Below are 20,929 nucleotides of genomic sequence, written 5' to 3'. Positions count from 1 at the left end.
ATTTTCAAGGACATATATTTGTCTTTGGTAGTTTCAAACATCTCCTATCTGATTTTTTTTTTTGAGCTTGTGCCAGCATTAAAAGAAGTGCAGAAATCATAAAAACTTCACACACTTTGAATACACAAAGCAATGCAAATATTTACACACCATTCTGAAAGTTTAAGCTACACAGAGAACTGAACTTGCAGTTTAATCTTCAAACATTGTATTTTAATACACTATACAGTATCTTACAACCAAATACAACCTTTAGTTAAAATATTTGTAGTTTAAATGGATTTAACAGAAAAACTTGATGCTTGTTAGTTATGAAGTGATAGACAAACTTAACTTCATATGGTGTGCAATACATTTCTCATTTTGTACATCTTTTTAATCATATTCTTGCAGAATCTTATAAGATACAGAATTTACGACCCCGCTCCAACTCGGTGCATTTTTTGATACTGATTAGTTAAAATTAATGAATCCTTTGAATGAATTCCATAGAAATGGTGTTTCCACCAGAAGACAGAGAAGTCTGGAATTACTTGCAGCGTTTGTTAAAACCCATTGCACTGAGCAACCAGCAAAGACGTGCAAAGGCAGCTAGATTTAAAAAGGAACATAAACGCCAGTATTTACATCTGTTAACAAAAATAACTCAGTTTTTAGAATGTACAATTTACTAGAAAATCACTTTTTGAAAAGTACAAGCAAATTAAAACAGGTTTAGAATAACGTCTTTTCTATTCTTTCTACTAGAGATTTTTTAATGTATCTGATTTACGAAGTTTATAATATTGCTTTATAAAATTGCAATATTAAGTTTGTAAGACCTTGCTATTGCAGCTGGGTGTTTTATAACAGAGGTAACATTGATTTCTTCACACTCATTCCATTTTATTAATTCAGTACCTATCAGGTTATTTTTTAAGTTCCCATAAAGTAGAATATGAAAAAGATGAGTTAACTGACTGTGACATTGCTTTAAAATAGTGTTACTGTTTTTTTTACAAAAAAGCAAGAAGAATTAGTTTTTATTTTACATGTTGTCTGAGCTTATCATTAATATTTCTTCATGCAGCAACTGTGCAGATTAAAAATATTCTTGAGCAATCTTGCGTAACTTATAAATTGTTTCTCCACCTGAAGTTGGGAGATGCCTCACGTACTGTTAAGAACAGAACACCAAATTAGTCACAAACTAACACTTAGATGCTATACATAAACATTAGACTGTCTCAAACTTAACCTATACATGCATACGTATGCCTGTACATGTAATTTTTTTATTAAAACTACTGGAATTATTTCATTTAGGAAGTGCTGACTTTTAATGGAAGGTGATAAACATTAACTGTTTCACAATGTTAGCTAGCAATATAAAGAACGATTAACAAAAAAAGGGTTTAATAATCCTACACTTCTTTGAAGTTCAGAATATCAAAATTTCTATATATTAAGAAATTTGAGGAGGCAGAGCACTTGTTGCGTTTTCTGAAATTTATGAACTCTAGAGAAAACAATCTGTGCTGCTAAATTAAGAACAGTCAAATTATTTTTATCTCTTCATCAGCTGTCTTATAAAAATGCAAAACAATGACCAAGCTATTTAGATCCAAACATGGGAGAAAGCTCACATGCGCATGTTGTGCCATGCTTCTGTATACAAGACATTATTTTTCTGTTTAAAGTGAGAAAAGCAAATCTGTAAAGGCAAAATCACTTCTAACTGAAGTTACAAAAGTTACGTACCAACATAAACTGCAATCCCTGGAATGAAGTGGTGAATTAATGACTGCAGCAGACAGCATATGGCTGTAATTTGCATGGAGTAGCTCTCTTGTAACATTGTCATACGCCTGTCACATTCATTACAGATACTGACAACACGTTTCTTTGGAAAAATATTTTGTGAAAATTAAGCAGACAGTGTTATGACTGCAACTCAAGTCTTCCATAATGAGAACAAAACTTGAAATACTGCAACTCAGACTACGTGGAAAGGACATCATATCAAAGCCAAATGAAAGGGTAACACGAGTAGGCAAGCATTTGTATGCTACATGCTCAGAACCAACTTAATCAATTTTCCATAACAGATGTCCTCAGCTTGAACTGAAAAACTGACAAAGGTCACATGATGTTAAGTGTTTATCATAGATCTGGATCTAAGCTTGCATTTAAAAATTTAGTAGCCATTTCCACACTGCAGAGATCAGCATAGCATAACCCCAACTATTCTGATGAGACTACTTTCCTCCTGCTCTGTGAGCACAAACTGAAGATCAAACAACAAAACAAACCAGAAAACTTTAAAGGGCACTCCTTGTGCTTCGTGGAAAGTAGGAGCACACAGCTGACTCAAGGACCTCCAACCGAAGCAGAAGAGTCGCAACAATTCTGATTAGTATCTCCTGTGGTTATTTAAGCTTTCTAATAATTTCAAGCACTTGCTACTTTGTGAACAGACATCTGACTGAAGCTCCGTATCTGCTGTCTCTTCAAAATTCAAAGGTAATTTCTGAGGAAAGCTGAGCTATTTTTGTCCAGTAAGCATGAAAAGTGTGTTTTGGGAAAAAAAAAAAAATCAAACAAAAAAACCTGGCTTAAGAGATGAAAGTCACTAGCTTACTCAGACAAATTAATTCCTGGACATTCAAGATGCATACACACAGTCTTCTGCAGGGAAGACTGCAAGTCTGTCTTTAAAGAGAAAGTTAATTTATCCACTACTTCATCTCAACAGAAAATGCTGTTGCTTGAGCTACTTCAGCAGTGAAAGGAAGGGATAAACAGTCAGCAGCATATGATACCCCAGAAGTATCTTGTGGAGCCAAACTGCAGAAATGTGTAGGTCAATAATGCATGTTAATAACCCAGAACTGAAATCACATGTAAAAGCTGGTGCACTAAGTATCATGTTGGTAAGCTCCCATGGCATTCTGCACAAAATATGCTTAAAGACATAATTTTCTGCACTTCAGTAACGACTGTATCCACGTGACTCTGGTCTATTTTCTTCAAATTACAAAAATGAAGTCTCGATTGTTCAAACAATTAGTACCTAGTAGCTGATTTATCGTTAAAATAAACAGAAAGTCTAACTTGGAAAAAATACGATAATTTCCTGTTGTTATTCAGGTTGGTAAATGCTGACAATTTGAAACAGTTTTAAATATTCAGGTAATTATTTACTTCTAAGTAGACAGTCCTGGGTGGAGTTATGTAATGTACAGAAAGAAATATTTTCCTTAGCTTCTGGCTGAATAACATTTCCAAATGCGCATGCCATTATAGAAATAGAATACCCCACCTTGTTCACTAAAAGTAAAGGCAAAATGTAAAGACGGTAAACTAAATATAGTTGCTCTACTGAAGTACTGTACTAATCAGTAATTGTGAAAATTTACGCTGCGGGACTGCAACCGTCTCTAGAACACATACCTACAACAATACACATTTAGGAAAGGCAGAAACGTAAAATGTAATCCCATAAAATGCTATGGACATGCATATTTAGGTCTGAATTTCAGAAAACACACAAAGGTATAAACACTAGCATTACGAATATATGCCATGGTATGTTTTAAATCAAAATTTAAAGATATACGCATTGCAGTAATCTGTGCCCTAAGCATGTTGATAATACTTTATAAAATATTTCCTAAAAGTTTGGAAATACTGTATAACCATAGGCTTTTTGTATATAATCCTACTTCAGATTGCCTGAAGGACAGCCTGAAGGACAACTAATTGCATTTTTTTTTTCCCCTAGGAGACAATGCACTGAAACATAACGAGAAACAAACAGTACATGGAAAATCAAAATGAAAATGATCCTCCTTCCACCCCCCCATCCACAACTTACACACTCTTCCATCTTTTTCCAACTTCTTCAAGTGGACTAGTAGGTTATTTTCTGCTGCTGCAAGTAAATTTTCCGGGATCTCCTAATGGTACCACAAAAACGAATTTTGTATTTGTTTAAATATCTCCCAATTGTTTTTTTAATATACAGAACTAATGGTTTATTAACACAGATTTTCCTCTTCTGAATTGCTGTTTAACATTCAGTTAGCTATATAACGACAACAAATTGAAACGAGTAAATCAATTTTACACCAGTTAAACTAGTAGCGTAATAACACATTTTTGTTTACTGTGCTCATTTTCTGCGCTATACATTTGTATTATGCAAACTTTGGCCAACATTAAGAAGACTGTGCTCTTCTGACCTTGGTCGGCACTGGCTTGTCAGTGCAGCTGAGCATTCTTAAAGACAAATTTAAAGATGTATTTCTCCACAGATACCTATCGGTTCTGTTCCGTGACAATATTTGCATGGGTTTAAATACCATTTAACAATTAGTATCTGTAAATGAGTAAACAATTTAAAAATACAACAGCTTCAGGATGACAAAACGTCTCTTAAAATTTTCCCATGCTCATTAGGTAAAAAAGAGTAACATTTCTCAAAATCCTCCTCTTCAGACCTATCACCCTAAAAGTAAAGCCTTCTTTTTGAAAATTAAAAATTTTTCTCCAAACAATACAAGACTGGCACGAAAATTCATGACAAAACTATTCATTAGTTCACAATTCAATAAACTGTGAATCTTTAAAAAGCTCTGAGTATTACACTGGGTTTTTTAAGATGAAAGCTTTAGCAGTACTGAAAAAATTCTTATCATATAGTGACAGGACAAGTGGTTTGTGATTTACAGAAACATGTGAAAGGCTGTACACTTAAAACCTGTAGCTGCTCAGGCAGGAAAACTGCAGGCGCTGAACAGCCACAGGTAATGGTACATCAGCATCACAAAATGTTCAATGTGAAGCAGTCATTCTTTCGGAAACTGAGGATCAACAGAACCATGAAAAATGAGTAGTGAAGCTGTTACAGACCTGTTCACAAACCACAGCCACTGGCAACTTTGCCCTCTTCCTCCGAAGCAAATGGTGTATCTCTGCTTGCTAGGAGGGGTGACTGCCATACTACATGTACAAATTACTGAGGTTACATAACGAATGACGGAGGAGTGAAAAAGTACTCTCATGCCTGTCTAATGACGCCCGCAAGCTATGCAACTTCTGAGCGCAATATCCAGCTCTGTGGAACTGCAGCTAACCTGCACCCTCCTGCAGACTGATAAATCAGGAACCAGAAGTTTTAACCAATCTTTCACAAGACTTCAAACACACTTTGACAAATCAACAAGTAACAGTCATCTCACCCTTTTCACTTAGAACCAAGCACTACGACTTTATTTTTGCTTGGTCCCATGCAACTGTGCTCAGGACCATCTAGATAATGACATAAGAACTCCGTAAGAATCATCTGGGCCCCATTCCAATGAAGTGCTTAAACAATACAATTTAAAAGCACAGTCATATATGAATTCTGAACAAGCAGAAATCTTTTTTTTTCATCTTTTAAACAGCCACCATGGTCTTCACTCAAATACTTAAACTGCTAACATGCAATTTTATGAACATAACCTCAATTTTCTTTAGTTTGATCTAAAAACTTTCAATCAACAATTACCTTATATACTATCTTTACAAGCTCTGCGGATGTATATGATTTTCCAGCATTCTTCTGGAAAACATCTAGAATTTGCTGTTCACGTGCAGTTCGGTGAGAAATGTAGCCTTGGATTCTTGCATTTGCATCACGCACTACTGGGCCATGACCTAAATCAAAACACACATACCAGAGCACTATTACTTCAGTTTGTAGTTGAGTATGCTACTGAAGAATTGAATCATTCTTACGTAAACTCCGGTAGACTTAAAAGTTGTAAGAAGGGAGCAGCACCTCTATGTACCACCCTGTCAGAGTATCCTTGATGTTAAATTGTAAGACACTCTTTGCATGTTTTTTTTGGTTTGGGGTGGGGATTTTTTTTTTTGCATCTACATAAGCCAAATTAAAAATGTCTGCATTAAAGTCTGCAACTGAAAAGCACCGAGATGGAAAGGAAGAATCAGGATCTGAAAAGTCTGAATAGGGAATGGAAATACTTCAGATGTAGTAAGGAAAGCAAGGGAAGACTACTTGAGGCTATTAAAAGAAACAAGGAAAGGAGTTCACTGCTGAAGAGATTTTAGAGATGAGATTCAGATTATTATACTACCCCTGTCTGCCTGTCTCACTCTCCCCAAAGGATACTGATGATTTAAACTGATACCGGTCTTTGAACAGCAGTGGCTGAGGCAAAGGACTCATGTACCACTGTCCCATTGTGGGGCTATCCAGCAAACAGCGGCGAGAGAAGCAACATCTTTAATTCTGACAGATAAATTTTCCAGGACAGATCTTTAAAACTGACTCACACACTGTACTTTATTCCCTTAAGAACATACTTTCGTAAGTATGTTAAAAAAAATTAACAGAAGACAAATCAGTGAGGCAATCGGAATGCATCAGGCCAGGAACAAGCAATACACAAGAAAGGCTCTATGTGGATCATTTCATGCCTGGCTGGTTAATACACAAAACACACATGGTTTTTCCTGGACTTATTGTGGCACATCAGAAATGTTCAACTTACCGAAAGGTCTTTGAATCAAATTAGAAAAAGGCTTAATTAGTAAAGCACTAACTTTTGTGGAAAATCAAATACTGCCTCATGATACACTAAAATGACAGATGAAATGAAAATATTTTTCAGACATGAGAATTACATGCCGAGAAATTAAACTTAATGTTTTACCTACAGAGAAATTTACTTGCATGAATACTCATCACATGCTTTTTATAGCAAGGTTTCCTATTTCTTTGCCTGTATACCTCACCTGAAGCAGCAGCAGCAACTTCCAGCTCTGCCAGTCTAAACTCCAAATAATTTATAAAATCAGTAGAATAGAAACTACTGTAAAAAAACATAGCTTTCTTTTAGAAGTTATTGGGTATCATCCAAATCAGACAGTTTCTTTCAAGGTTCTCTGACTATTTAAAAAAAATCATCATACTCTCTACTTGTACTTCTGGGTTAACCGACTAAGTGGGTTTTTAGTTTTAAGGCTCTTTAAATTAAAGCTTATTTTGCCTGAGGACAGGGAGCTTATAGAAAAAGAGCAACTAATTTTTCATGTTTTCAATACCTGTGAAATAAAAAAGTGTCAAAGGAATCTATCCTTCAGAAAGACAAAATATTTATGGATATCTCAACTTATACAGTCACTCCAGCAGATCTGAAATTACTAAATATACACTGAAGCTTACCTTGTGTAAAGATAATATTATAAATAAAAGATCTATAACATCCAAATATAAAACTACACTGTCATATGCACATATATTTAGTGATTTGAAATATATTTAATCTGAAGCTATTGTTCCTTACAAAATAAGTTACAAATATAACAGTATCTCTAGTAAGTATGTTACCATTTATAAAAATAAAAGTTTAAATTTAGAAAAAACACACCAAGATGTACAGAGCAGAGACTATACTGGTAACTGCCCATTCTCTTGCATTCCCTGATGACAGAAGACACATTAAAGTATTCAGAATTAAGGCCTGCACATGGAATCACAAGGCAGTCTTAAAACCAGTCCCTGCTCTTCCAAGTGATTTAATTGACTTAGACTACAAGACCAATGTCAGTACCTGGAATGGAACCCACATTTTGCAAAGTTAAAGGCATTCCATATCCGTTACACCACTGGATCCACAGCCTTTGTGTACGCATATAAAGACATTAAAATGATGTCAGAAATCTTAGAACTAAATCCAGATGTGGATCATTCCCATCCATAATTTTTCGGGGACAGCAACACTGTTAACTTCAGCAACAAGTAAATTAATACCTGCATAAATGTAAAATGTTTCTGAGCATGTGAAATAGATCTCTCAAAATACGACCATCTTTCCAGTAATTCAGACTTTATATCAGCCAGCTTCATATTATTTGATCTCTGTATAGCCCAGATGATCAGAAACGGTAAGTTTTAACTCTCGTAACACCCTGTGAAGTAATATAGATGCTCTTACTTTACAGTAAATTAAAGCACAAAGGATAAAATTGAAGCAAATAATGGGCTTATGAAATCTTGCACAGATTCCTAACTCCAGTACCATTTTTTCCTGTATTCTCACGGAGCACCGTTTATTATTACGGGATGGGGAGCCCTCTGCTGACTATAATGCCCTCTTCTGGTCCCAAGGATTCTCATGGAATACTGGCTGTGAATACACTGTCACGAGCATTCTGCCTGAAGTAATTTCCACATTAAATTAAAAAAGAAACACGGAAGGGGAAGGACTGGCAAATCCAGCTACTCACACCTAACCAGCAGTTAGTTTGTTACAAAAATCCATGCTCCTCTAAATCTAATTCTGAGGCTGCAATGTGAGTGCTAAAGTGTGGATGGGGAACAGAGTATCAGTTCAAGAATTATGAAGACCTAAAACTGCAATAAAGTCAAAGTACTGAGCTTATCTAGAATGTGCTGGTAAATCAAACTATCTTCTGCTACAGCTACCATTTTATTGTAGTACATACCGATAGTACAAACCATTGCTCTGACTGGGCAACAGTCATCTTTTACACAATCGCGCATGCATTTTGTGATGCATGGATAAAAAACAAGAAAGTTAGTTCCAAATCATCTCAATACTTAGCTGCTGATCACTGAAAATGCTTAATATCCGACTGGCTTCCTAATTGCAAGTACAGCATAAGCATACCACAGCGTAGCAAACAGTTACAGATAAATGGGACAAATATACAACCTTGGTGAATGTGTAATCTAGATAAGTAATGATTAAGGAGAGAGTGAAATCCAACAGATAGAACTGATAAACCCAATAGAATTTGGCATATATGGGGTTTTGGAAGGCAGAAATTAAATTAGAAGAACAGACTGTGTTTTGTAGGTATTTAAGAAAGAAAGTAGAACATTCAGTTGATCAATAAATTGAGATTCTGCAGGCCAAAATATCCTTAGTTTTACCAGTATTTAGGTCAGTAACTATCAGCAAGTCACTATTTCTGTCTATGTCCACCTCCACATCCATGGAATCATCTATAATTATATTTTTCTTAAATAGCATTTTTATGCTTAGATCTTAAAAGCACTTAAAGAACATCTACTTCAAAAGAAGCATATTTTAAGAATGAACACAAAAGAGACTTGGCTATGTAGGCTAAACATAGATGGTTAATGGAGGAAGACAGAACTGAGAATGTAGACACAGTCGCTCAGAATGACAAGTGGAAGAAGATGAAACAGAAAAAGCTGAGACTTCACTCTGAAAAAAGCAAATGAGGATCTTAAACCTTAGTTACATAATGAATTCTTAAAATCCAGTCTTGTCAAACAAACACTTGGTTTATATGAAAAGTAAATGCATTACCAAGGTTTGGGGGAGATAGAGGAAAAAAAAATTAAAGCTAAGTCATAGACTGAATGAATCGGCAACTTATTTTTAGAACATAATGTTTGGCCTCTTGGCTTTTGTTCAATTTAAGCTAAGTCATTAACTAAAACAACCACTTGACGGTTCTGCAGCTTTCCAAGAGGAATTTGTGATTAATCTGTGCTGCAAAGGACAGGCATCTCTCTCAAGAAACACTACTGGGCTACTCACATCGGCAGTGCATGTGGGGATGCAAAGGACCAAAAGAACAACTATTATTTTTTCTTCCAGGGTAACATTAAGGTGCCCAGATAGAGTAAAATAAGAAAACCAGATTTGCTGCATGATGTCAACAGTGAAAGATTCTGACCTCTGTAGGCCTTTGCACACAGAAGCACAAGATTCACCCTCCGATGGAGAAATCTCAGGAAAGACAGATACCTATCACCGAAAAATTTACAAATCTTGCAAAGCACCACACCATAAAATTGTCATAGCCTAGCACTGGCAATATATTAAGTAATGAACTTGAATTGTTACATTAGTAATGGTGTTTGATTGTAACAGAATCATAGAATGGTTTGGGTTGGAAGGGACCTGAAAGATCATCTAGTTCCAACCCCCCTGCCATGGGCAAGGGACACCTTCCACTAGACCAGGTTGCTCAAAGTCCCATCCAACCTGGTCTTGAATGCTCCCAGTGAGAGGGCATCCACAACTTCTCTGGGCAACCTGTTCTAGTGTCGTGTCACAACGCTCATGGGTAAAGAATTTCATCCTAATAGCTAATCTATATCTACCCTCTTTCAGCTTGAAGCCATTCCCCTTTGTCCTATTACTACAGGCCCCTGTAAAAAGTCCCTCTCCAGCTTTCTTGTAGGCCCCCTTCAGGTACTGGAAGGCTGTGATAAGGTCTCCCCGGAACCTTCTCTTCTCCAGGCTATGAACAGCCCCAATTCTCTCAGCCTTTCCTCATAGGAGAGGTGTTCTGATCATTTTTGAACAGCCATTCATTTCCCTGAACAGCCTATGAAACTCCTAAACATGGGAAGCTTAAATTCTGAGAAGAGGTATTTAAAAATTATATAGTAAAACAGAGCAGTTAAAAACAGAACCACTTACCTGGATATATTAAATCTAGTTTCATTTGTAACAACCTTTTCAAAGTTTTCATGTAATCATATAGGTCTTCAATTACTGTTGTGCCTTCCCCTAAAATACAGTCACCGGAAAATACAGCATTTTCTTCTTCTAAATGTAAAGCCATATGATCATCAGTGTGTCCAGGTGTATATAAAACTCTGTTTAAAGAACAGCAACAAAAAAAAGTTTTTCATACAGCATATATGCTTCATTTTCAGAAGACAGAAACAAATAATGATAAAATCATACTTACAAAGTAGCCCACAAGACTCAGAAAAAAATACACCAAAAAAAGGCTGCAATGTTGATGTAAACAGCGTATAATTTTGTCTAATCCCAGTTCCTTTTCCCATACCATGTAGAGAACACAGATCATCCTCTCTAACATGCTTTTTCTTACATGACACATCATAATAAAAGTGCATTGAGGGAGCTGGCTAGTCGTGTAGAATTTGTTATGGAAGCTTTACAGAAAGCTGTGTTACAGAAAAGCTTTTGTTTATAGAAAGATTTGTTATTGAAGCTTTAAAGCTCTGAAGCTTTAAAAAAGAACAGTTGACATACTATTTCTGGATTGAAATATGTGAAGTTCTTGACATACGCCTGGCACTTAGCAGAAGAGGGCAAGGATGATGTTGCCAATTCTTTTAGAAATTAACTATAAACTTCGGGAGCCAACCCAGACAAAGGTGTGTCTTACGAAACTTCTTTTTCCCTGAAAGCCTCATGACACAGTGGAGCGGAGCTGTCAAATACAACAAGGAATCACAGTCTTCAAGCTGTTCTATGTGCAGGTCCTTAAACACCTGAATGGTAAGGATTTAGGATGCCACAGCCTGAGTACCGCATTAGAACGCAGCGAAGGGTGACCGGGCAGTTGGTGTGTATTCAGTAACCTAAGCTGCTACAGAGCTGCACTGCAGTGTCCTTTCACTGCAATTTTCGAAAAGCAGAAGGCCACATGCTGAGTCTGATTCAAAGTGAAAGTACACAACTCAGAGCAGCATCACTGCTGAAATTCATCAGAATCTTGGCACAGCAAACAAGCCAAGGCTGAACAGCACCCAGCCGTGTCAGTTGCAGGGCTGGGAGGTCAGAAGCACAGCACCACCTGATGCCACCACTCCCAGCTCTTATGGAACACCAAGTTCAGCAGAAACCAGGTGAGCCAGCGTCCTGCAGAGGCAACATGAAAGTCAGGCTGATGGGTTGCATCTCGCCTTTGTAGGAAGCGATATCCTCCAGTTCCTGATGAAACTTTAGCAGGAAGCTTAACCACTAGCATGGAAAAAACAAAAGAAAAAGAATCCAAGACTGCCTGGCACACCTTGAAAACCTGAAGGCTGCTAACTAAAACTGAACATGCAGATACTGCTATTTTGGAACCAGCGGTGGATCTAAGAGTATCCTTAAAGTGCTTACAGAACTAACTAGGTGAGAATACGTGCTTTCAACCAAGCATAAAGTTTGGCTGCATTATTCCAACCTTCAAAATGTGCCACCCATCTTACTTGGATTCATATTTAACAAGCTGTTTTCCATCTCTAAATTTTTGTCCACACATGGGCCACTTAGGGTAGTGAAAGGTCTTCAATATTCAATATAATACTTTCCATGTTTGTTTTTTTGTTTTTACACTAACAAAATAAAATGCTTTTGGTCAAACATATCCTTTATTTCTTCACTTTTTTCCAATCAGCCAGTTGGTATATGCTACAAGTGGGATATAATTCACATCTAAACTGAGGAAAATAAGCAAAATTTGTCCTCAGAAGGGTAATGCCTTGTTAATGAAAGAACTCTGGAAACAGAATGGTCAGATCTTTCTTTTGTGTGTGTGTTTGTGTGAGGCACGGTGGCTTTCTGTTTCGGGCTCATGCATGCTCACAACACAGGCAATATGCCCTCTGGGAAGAAACCTTACCAAACTGGCACCCTACAAGGACCTGACTGGTTAAAGGTTTAAAAATTATCACTTTAATGTTACGTATTAAATGTTTTAGTGTCTTCTTGGGAAATATTTTTAAAGTAAAAAGAAAGGCATGCTAAATAATCCATCCAGACTACCATAAACTTCCCCAAAAGTATGAATTTTAATAATAACTACTAGCGATGAGAAAGTATGTAAAATCCTATTTGATTTTCCTGAGGAAACATTTTTCAAGGGTGATGTTCTTAATTTCTCTGCTGAGGCCAAAAACCAAAGGCTAATTCCTGATAATCCTCATTCATAAAAATAATTTCTTCATATAAACATCCCCTGCTGATGAGAGGAAGTCCACATGTGTAAGTGTTGCAAAGATTAGATGTACGGATTCCTAGTCATTAGAAGCTGGGATACATATGTCAGAATTCTGAAGGAAAAAGTGATCCAGCAAACTTGCAGAAATTGGTGTTTACCTGAGTGTGGCTCCTTCTGTCTCTACCACATCTCCCTCTTTAAGATAAAAATATTTATGTCCTCCTTCTATTATTTCTTCACGGTGAGGGACACGGGGAAGCTTACAGATGCGATATTCAGAGTCTATTTAAAGAAAGCAAAGTAAACAACATTTTGAACTTGTTACTAACAAAGCTAATTCCACAGAAAGGCTACTTTTTGAAGAAGTACTATTAATTTTTACACGGTATGAACAGAAAACTAGAAACAAGAAATTCTGTGCATTAACTTTATGTTTGTCAAGCAACCTTCCAGAGCCACAAACACTGAATAGTGAAAGCCACTGAAGACAAAAAAAGCACAAGTTACAGAAATGTCAATAACTATTATATTTTACAAATGTTCCTTCTTGACTCATCAAGAGCCCAAAACCCCAAGTTTCTACAACAACCCTAAGATTTCTGCGCTCACGTTCCGCACTATGATTCACAGAAGCACCATTCAATATTTGCCAAACACTGAATGAAGGCTTTTTGACCTGCAACTTCCCTCAGCGTCTATCGTTCTGAACTGTGCGTGATCTGAATGCCTTAGCTGGAATAGCTATGGATAGCAACCCAGAAAGGTGTTTATATACCTTGCTAGTCTTTACAGCCATGCTCATGGGTTGACAAGACCAAAATTCTCGCAAGGACACTGATGTTGTTTTCAGTGGTGCCCAGGCTTCTTTGCAGGTAAGTACCTGGCAACTTTACAAAATCCGATAAAGCCTGTGACAAAGCTTCTGACGAAGTCCAACAATGCTAAGAAGAACCACATGCTTATTGTATTCCCAATTACTAAAGCAGAAATGTCTCTTACTGCTTATCAACATGAAATGCATATTTTTAGACCAGAATTTATCAGCAGACTGCCCTACTCTCTTTGCCCTAATGATCATGACCTTTGAATTTGTCAGCAATTACTAAAGGTCTGCTGTAAGGAATCTCAAAGTTATGCATGTTTCTTTTTCAGAGATTAAGTTATTTATTATTTTTACACAAGCGAAAATAATGGTCAAGTTGTCATTACTGTCAATATAGAAAGGAACCAGTATCAAGTTTTTCACACACCTGTTGAATACCATGTAAACTGCTGACAGTAATCTAGGTTCTCACTATTCACATGTAAGAAAAATTCACTATGAAGGTATGCACAGATATTAAATAAAAACTGTAGTACTACAATATTCAGATCATCCATTGTTCTCATTCTACACACAGCAACAGCATTCTGAAATTACACGTAGTTTATATGGATATTCCAGAAGAATAATTCAGCTGATTTGCACAGAAGCACTCAGTAAATTTTTTTTCTTGCCGCGTACCTAACATTTTTAACAATACCCCAAATCTCTGGCCTACCATTAGGGATGTTTTTGCAGACATCAGGTACTCCACCAGTATGATCGCGATGCCAGTGCGTCACTAAAATTTCTTGGATTGAGATGTTGAACTCTGACAGTGCCTGCTTTAAACAGCCAATATATTCAGGTATCGCCGGCTCCCCGGTGTCAATCAGGACTCTTCTACACACAGACACAGAAAAATAAAAAAAAGAGAGGGGGAAAAAAACCCCTGTGAGACGATTCTAAGTGCTAACGTGACAGTTAATGTTAAAAAAGAACACAACTTTGCACGGCACCTCCCAAAGAGGTCGCAGGAGCTCCCGCCCAGCACCGCCGGGCAGCGGCGAAGCCTGAGGCGAGGCACCCAGCCGCTTTCCCTCACGGAATTTCCCGCCTCAGCCCAACAGCCGCCCGGCCGAGGCGGCGGACAGGCCCCAAGCGGGGCGCCGCCGCCCCGTCCCCGTCCCCTTCCCCCGCCCCGAAGCTGGGTCGTTACCTGGGCCCGGTGCCCACCAGGTAGGTGTTGGTGCCCTGCAGAGTCATGGGCCCCGGGTTGCAGCCCAGCACCCGCACCACCCGCGACGAGAGCCGCTCGATGCGCGGCAGCAGCGACGACATCTCGGCAGCGGCAGCAGCACCCCGCCAACGCCAAAGCCGCCGCTTCCCGGCTCCGCTCCCCTCACACCGAAGGCCGAGGGCGGGAAGGCGGAAGCCGCCGTTCCCCCTCCCTTCCGCCCGGAGCTGAGGCGAAGCGGCGGCGGGGCGGCTCGGCTGCCGCCCTCAGGGAGGCGGCTCCTCGCTGGAAGATCGGCCTCTGGGAACGAACGCTGTGGGAATTCGGCGGGATGAAGGCGAGGAGCCGGGCTCTGTCACAGGGCCACTGCCTCTGCGAGGGGACCAGGGGCACAAACTGGGCGCACACTGAAACACAGGGGGTTCCCTCTGAACGTCAGGAAACGCTTTTTCAGCGTGAGGGTGACCGAGCGCTGGCACAGGTTGCTCAGAGAGGTTGTGGAGTCTCCATCCGTGGAGATACTCAAAAGCTGCCTGGAGACAGTCCTGGGTAACCAGCTCTGGGTGGCCCTGCTTGAGCAGGGGGGTTGGACCCGGTGTTCCCAGAGGTCCCTTCCCACCTCGGCTGTTCTGTGATTCTGTGAAATTTTGTCACTGTCATCCAAGTACTGATACTGTGTTTCCAAACAGCATTCGTTCTAGAGCCTGCCAGGTGATGAAATTCACCTGTTTGGCTTTGTGGTGTCCCTTCTGAAACAAAGAATCACAGAATGTTCAGGGTTGGAAGGGATCTCTGTGGATCATCTAGTCCAACCCTGCTGCCGAAGCAGGCTCACCTACAGCAGGCTGCACAGGACCTTGTCCAGGCAGGTCTTGAATATCTCCAGAGAAGGAGAATCCACAACCTCCCTGGGCAGCCTGTTCCAGTGCTCCGTCTCCCTCAGAGGGAAGAAGTTCTTCCTCATGTTCAGATGGAGCTTCCTGTGCTTCAGTTTGTGCCCGTTGCCCCTTGTCCTGTCACTGGGCACTACTGAAAAGAGTCTGGCCCCTTCCTCCTGACACCCACCCTTAAGATATTTATAAGCATTTATAAGGTCCCCTCTCAGCCTTCTCTTCTCCAGGCTGAACAAGCCCAGCTCCCTCAGCTTTTCCTCATAGGACAGATTCTCCAGTCCCCTCACCATCCTCGTAGCCCTTCGCTGGACTCTCTCCAGTAGCTCCTCATCCTTCTTGAAGTGGGGAGCCCAGAACTGGACGGAGTACTCCAGATGGGGCCTCACTAGGGCAGTGTAGAGGGGAAGGAGAACCTCCCTCGACTTGCTGGCCACACTCTCCTTAATGCACCCCAGGATCCCATTGGCCTTCTTGGCAGCAAGGGGCCACTGCTGGTTCATGGTCAACTTGTCATCCACCAGGACACCCAGGTCCCTCTCCGCAGAGCTGCTTTCCAGCAGGTCTGCCCCAAGCCTGTCCTGGTGCATGGGGTTGTTCCTCCCCAGGTGCAGGACCCTGCACTTGCCCTTGTTGAGCTTCATCAGGTTCCTCTGCGCCCAACTCTCCAGCCTGTCCAGGTTTCGCTGAATGGCAGCACAGCTTTCCGGTGTATCCACCACTCCTCCCAGTTTTGTATCGTCAGCAAACTTGCTGAGGGTGCACTTTGTCCTTTTATCCAGGTCATTGATGAATGAGTTGAACAAGACTGGGCCGAGTACTGAGGCCTGACCAAAAATTAGTGCCTTTCAATTGGCATTGTTAGACAAATTAGAGTGACTTGTTCTCTCCTTAAGGTACCTGTCACTGAATCACAGAATCACAGAATAGTAGGGGTTGGAAGGGACCTCTGTGGGTCATCTAGTCCAACCCCCCTGCCGAAGCAGGGTCACCTACAGCAGGCTGCACAGGACCTTGTCCAGGCGGGTCTTGAATATCTCCAGAGAAGGAGACTCCACAACCTCCCTGGGCAGCCTGTTCCAGTGCTCCGTCACCCTCAGAGGGAAGAAGTTCTTCCTCATGTTCAGATGGAACTTCCTGTGCCTCAGTTTGTGCCCATTGCCCCTTGTCCTGTCACTGGGCACCACTGAAAAGAGCTTGGCCCCATCCTCCTGACACCCACCCTTCAGATATTTGTAGGCCCCCTCTCAGCCTTCTCTTCTTCAGGCTGAACAAGCCCAGTTCCCTCAACCTCTCCTCGTAGGAGAGATGCTCCAGTCCCCTCATCATCCTTGTAGCCCTCCGCTGGACTCTCTCCAGTAGCTCCTGAAACTGAAGAATAATTTCAATTGAAATTAAAGCAGGTAATACTACTGCAGGCAACTTTACCAATATGAGAATTTCAAATATTATCTGATTGTTTTATACCTATATGAGATCCTCTATATCTGTTACAAATCAATGTAAATTCATAAGGTGATCATAGCAATACAAAGCACAATGAAGTATCTGGTGGTAGCATTTTTTTCGCTTAAATGGTTTTTCATTGTATGAAAATAGAGTTGCAACCCTGATATGTGATCTGGGGCCATTTCTTGGAGTTGCATGGGCAAACAGAATAGATTCCCACTGCCTTCTGAAGGGGCTAAATCCCCAAACATCATCTTGAGAAGCAAAATTCCACAAGACTTTTTAGATACAAACAACTTAAAGTATAGCATGGAACTGAAAAGCAAAGCTCTGTGGATTCAACAGAACTGTCATAAAACTTCAAAGTTTAAATTTTTTTTGTCTGCTTAAACTGTAATGTGGGCAAGCGATACATTCCCTACACGCTGGGAGGTCAGCTATCAAAGACTTTGACACACTAACAAAGGTCTGCATCCTGCCGTGTATGACGAGCTGGTGTTCCCCCCTGCCTCCTTCCCCCGTTTCTGGTGCTCAGTCTGCTACAGATCCCTGACGCGTTTGGCTTCCCGGGCAGCGCGAGGCAGAGGATGGCTCGAGGCGCGGAGGCAGCTCTGAGGGAGGCCCTGCTACCTCCCTTGCCATGCCGCACTCGCTAGCATCGACACACAACTCCACATTTTCAGCTGGCCTCCACGGTCGGAGGACAAGCGGTGCCTTTCAGCTGCCTGGTCAGACAGCAGCGGGGCGTCTTCAAAGTCTGGTGGCCGACAGCGTGCTTGCCTTTAGGCTGTTTCACGGATGCCGATTTAGCTACTGTTAGCACACTTGCGGTGCTAGCTAACCCTTCGGCTACACGAGCAGTAGGCATCTCCTTGCGGTCACCCGTTCAGCCAAGCAGTTTGCTTTGTGACACACAAGAGCCTTGCTGCCAGCACATTGTGCGGGCCCACGCTATGCAGCAATTAAACAAATGTACTCCTGGACACGGACTTCAATTACTGTTAATTGCCAGGCATCACAAAGCCACAGAGAGAAACTGTGCCACTGTACTGATGCTGGCCGCCCCTATATTGAGGCCTTCAAGCCAATTTCTTTGATTTATCTGATAAACCAGAACTTTACTTATTTTATATATAAACCCATTACATTTGTTTTTTATTTCCAAACTCACCAAAGCATGAACTACAGACGACAGAAAGGATGTCTCGAGTCAAAGAAAAGAAGCCTTTTTTGTGTGCAGATATGCTGCTGAAGCAAGCAAGAGACCCCTTGTACACCACTTATACTCCCCCTATAGACAATATTCCAGTCTCTTGCCATATCATTTTCCCGTATAGTGTTTTATAAGAAACTGTGACTAGACCTGAACTTACCTAATCATGAACTACCCTGTGACGCTGATTTTGTAGCACACATGTATATAGCTATTGGTGGTATGTTAAACTCATTCACAGTCCTTAGGTGAAGTTCAGTTGCTGTGTCATTAGAAGAAGGTACTACCTAAGCAAAGGTACGCTGTATATTTCAGCAGTTTCCTATTTCTAAGAAAACTGCAAAATTTTAGAGAAGATTTCTGAAATTATTTACCTGAAGATTTACATGTCACTGATAACTCAGAAATAGCAAGGTGCCAGTTATTTTTAACATCACAAGACTTTTTTTTTTTTTTAATTAAGTGTTGTTTGGGGAACTGTAGACTTGTTCCCCAGGGAATGCTTATTACTACTATTGCTGTACTGTGGTAAAAGAATACATTTTTTAGTATTAGGCAGGAGCTGTGAATCTGTTTTGTCTGGAGGTGGCAGCAGTGGGTGCCTTTGGAGAGCGAAGTGCAGGTTCTCCTGTCACCTTCATTTCCTGCACAAGCCTACCGATTTAAAAAGTCTGTTATTCCTCTTCTAATACAGGGGTTAACAGGCACGTAGTGGAAGTCCTGCTATTATACTCTCTAATATGGTACAGGCAAATATGAGTGTTTAGCCTCAAGTTCTTTGGTTCACTAGCTGTTTTACATTGCTGAAACAAAATTTTGAGGTGAAAAATATTCTGAAGCAGGGAATGTTAGAGTACCAGTCAAAAAAAAAAAAAAGAGGGCAAAAAACTGAGTTTCAATAAGCCTAAGGTGAGATTGTTGGTGATATACAATGTGATATTCGATGGAGGATTAATTTTCTACAACTACGAGGTACATAAAATGCAGTTTGGTAATTTTGAAAATGCGACGAGGTCATTGTTTGCATTTTTAGCACTCAAGAAACCTTTGAGTACTGGAACTTGGCTTTCTTCCCCATTTTAAGCATAATTGTTGAGGATAAATGCCTCTCCACTGTGGCTGTGTAATAGCCGTAATAGACTTAAGCACAAGCATGTAATTCTGTGATAATTAGACAGAATCAATTGAGTAGTGCATAGCAAATTCCTTGAGATACTTGTCTTCATAGACATTGCTATGTGAAAGTCTTGTTGAGAGCATTTTTTGTTGGTTGGTTTTCTTGTTATTTTAATATAATTCTTGCTGCTATTTAGAACACCTATTTTAACTAAGACATGCATGTATTTCTTGGTACTTGCAGAATTTTTCTTATGATGTTTTTATGCTTTTTACGTGGTACAGAGAGAAGTAAAGAGTCCTGGCCAAAAAGAAGTGAAGCAGATTTTGCAGAGAGAATGTAGGCTGCAAGATTCCTACATTAAGAGGCAGTGTTGTGTAGAAAATATAGAAAGCCAGATCATCTGGTGTTTAGGACATGATCAGGGGGGATAATGAAGGGACTGCGGCATCTCTCCCATGGGGAAAGGCTGAGAGAGCTGGGACTGTCCAGCCTGGGGAAGAGGAGGCTCAGGGGGATCTCATCAATATCTATAAATACCTGAAGGGAGGGTGCACAGAGGACGGAGCCAGGCTTTTTTACAGTGGTGCCCAGTGGCAGGACCACAATGTGTGCAATGGGCACAAACTGAAACACAGGGGGTTCCCTTTGAACATTAGGAAACACTTTTTCAGTGTGAGGTAGTTCAAGCACTGGCACAGGTTGCCCAGAGAGGCTGTGGAGTCTCCATCCTTGGAGATATTCAAAAGCTGCCTGGACATGGTCCTGGGCAACTGGCTCTTGGTGGCCCTGCTCGAGCAGGGGAATTGGACCAGATGACCTCCAGAGGTCCCTTCAAGCCTTGTCTGTTCTATGGCTTTGTGAGATTCTCCTCCAAATCTGTATGTTAATGCTGCTTTTGAGTTCAACTTTTGGGTTCACTGCAGAGGTGACCAGGGGTTCTGCTGTGGCAGGGTACCAAGTAGCAGCAGTGGTAGAAAACTGCTGACAGCTTGTACAAGTATATTGGAGTAATTAATGAAGCAGAGGAAGCTGTTACACTGAGGTGAAGTTATTGGCAAATACGCTCTTTCAAGCCATGCATTTTCTTCTGTAACATCCATTAATACTGGTGGCAAAAACATTTATTGACTTCAAAGCTTAAGTATCAAAGGTAAAGAGAGAATTACACAATGAATCTTCAGAAATTCTGGGTTTTTTGAGGTTGGTGTTTCATCGTGTTTGTTTCTATGCTAGTCCTAATGAGGACCTTAGTTTCCAATGTCTGGAATAAGTTGACCTTCCAAAGATAAAATATCCAATGTCCTGCTAACACTAATCAAAGCAGAGAAAAAAGGTCCTTACTAGCCCATTTGGAAGCAAATAAGTGTACTGAATACTGTAGGATTTTTGTCACAGTTTAAGAGATGTGCTTTCTTGGATAGCAAGTGTAACTAGAAAACAAATTAATCATTCAGACAGTAATTTAGCTCATGAGCTG

At 40.3% G+C, this 20,929-nt stretch overlaps 1 protein-coding gene across 2 annotated transcripts; it reads right to left on the bottom strand.

Annotated features, from left to right (window-relative positions):
• Positions 1-185: 185 nt before the first annotated feature.
• Positions 186-15,005, bottom strand: LACTB2 (lactamase beta 2). Of its 2 annotated transcripts, none has more exons than XM_075416016.1 (7): positions 14,763-15,005; positions 14,283-14,446; positions 12,900-13,023; positions 10,479-10,657; positions 5,534-5,682; positions 3,861-3,938; positions 186-1,156 (listed from the first exon to the last, which is right to left on the bottom strand). In XM_075416016.1, exons 1-7 carry the CDS (start codon positions 14,882-14,884, stop codon positions 1,082-1,084), a joined length of 891 nt encoding a protein of 296 aa, XP_075272131.1. In that variant the 5' UTR covers positions 14,885-15,005; the 3' UTR covers positions 186-1,081. The 2 variants fall into 2 exon arrangements, with proteins under 2 accessions (XP_075272131.1, XP_075272130.1); XM_075416015.1 differs by having other exon boundaries at positions 3,857-3,938; positions 14,763-15,003.
• Positions 15,006-20,929: the final 5,924 nt, after the last annotated feature.

The sequence above is a fragment of the Opisthocomus hoazin genome, chromosome 3 (genome assembly GCF_030867145.1).
Source record: "Opisthocomus hoazin isolate bOpiHoa1 chromosome 3, bOpiHoa1.hap1, whole genome shotgun sequence".
In the NCBI taxonomy this organism is placed as follows: Eukaryota; Metazoa; Chordata; class Aves; order Opisthocomiformes; family Opisthocomidae; genus Opisthocomus; species Opisthocomus hoazin.
This window is presented reverse-complemented; position numbering and strand designations above follow the sequence as displayed.

Bases quoted from the DNA above. Each gene is read 5' to 3' on its own strand.
- LACTB2 (XM_075416016.1), bottom strand. From the start codon at position 14,884: ATGTCGTCGCTGCTGCCGCGCATCGAGCGGCTCTCGTCGCGGGTGGTG. The intron at 14,447-14,762 runs GTAACGACCCAG...GTCTGTGTGTAG, and splicing joins CTGGTGGGCACCGGGCCCAG to AAGAGTCCTGATTGACACCG. The intron at 1,157-3,860 runs GTGTGTAAGTTG...TGTTCTTAACAG, and splicing joins AGTTGGAAAAAGATGGAAGA to TACGTGAGGCATCTCCCAAC.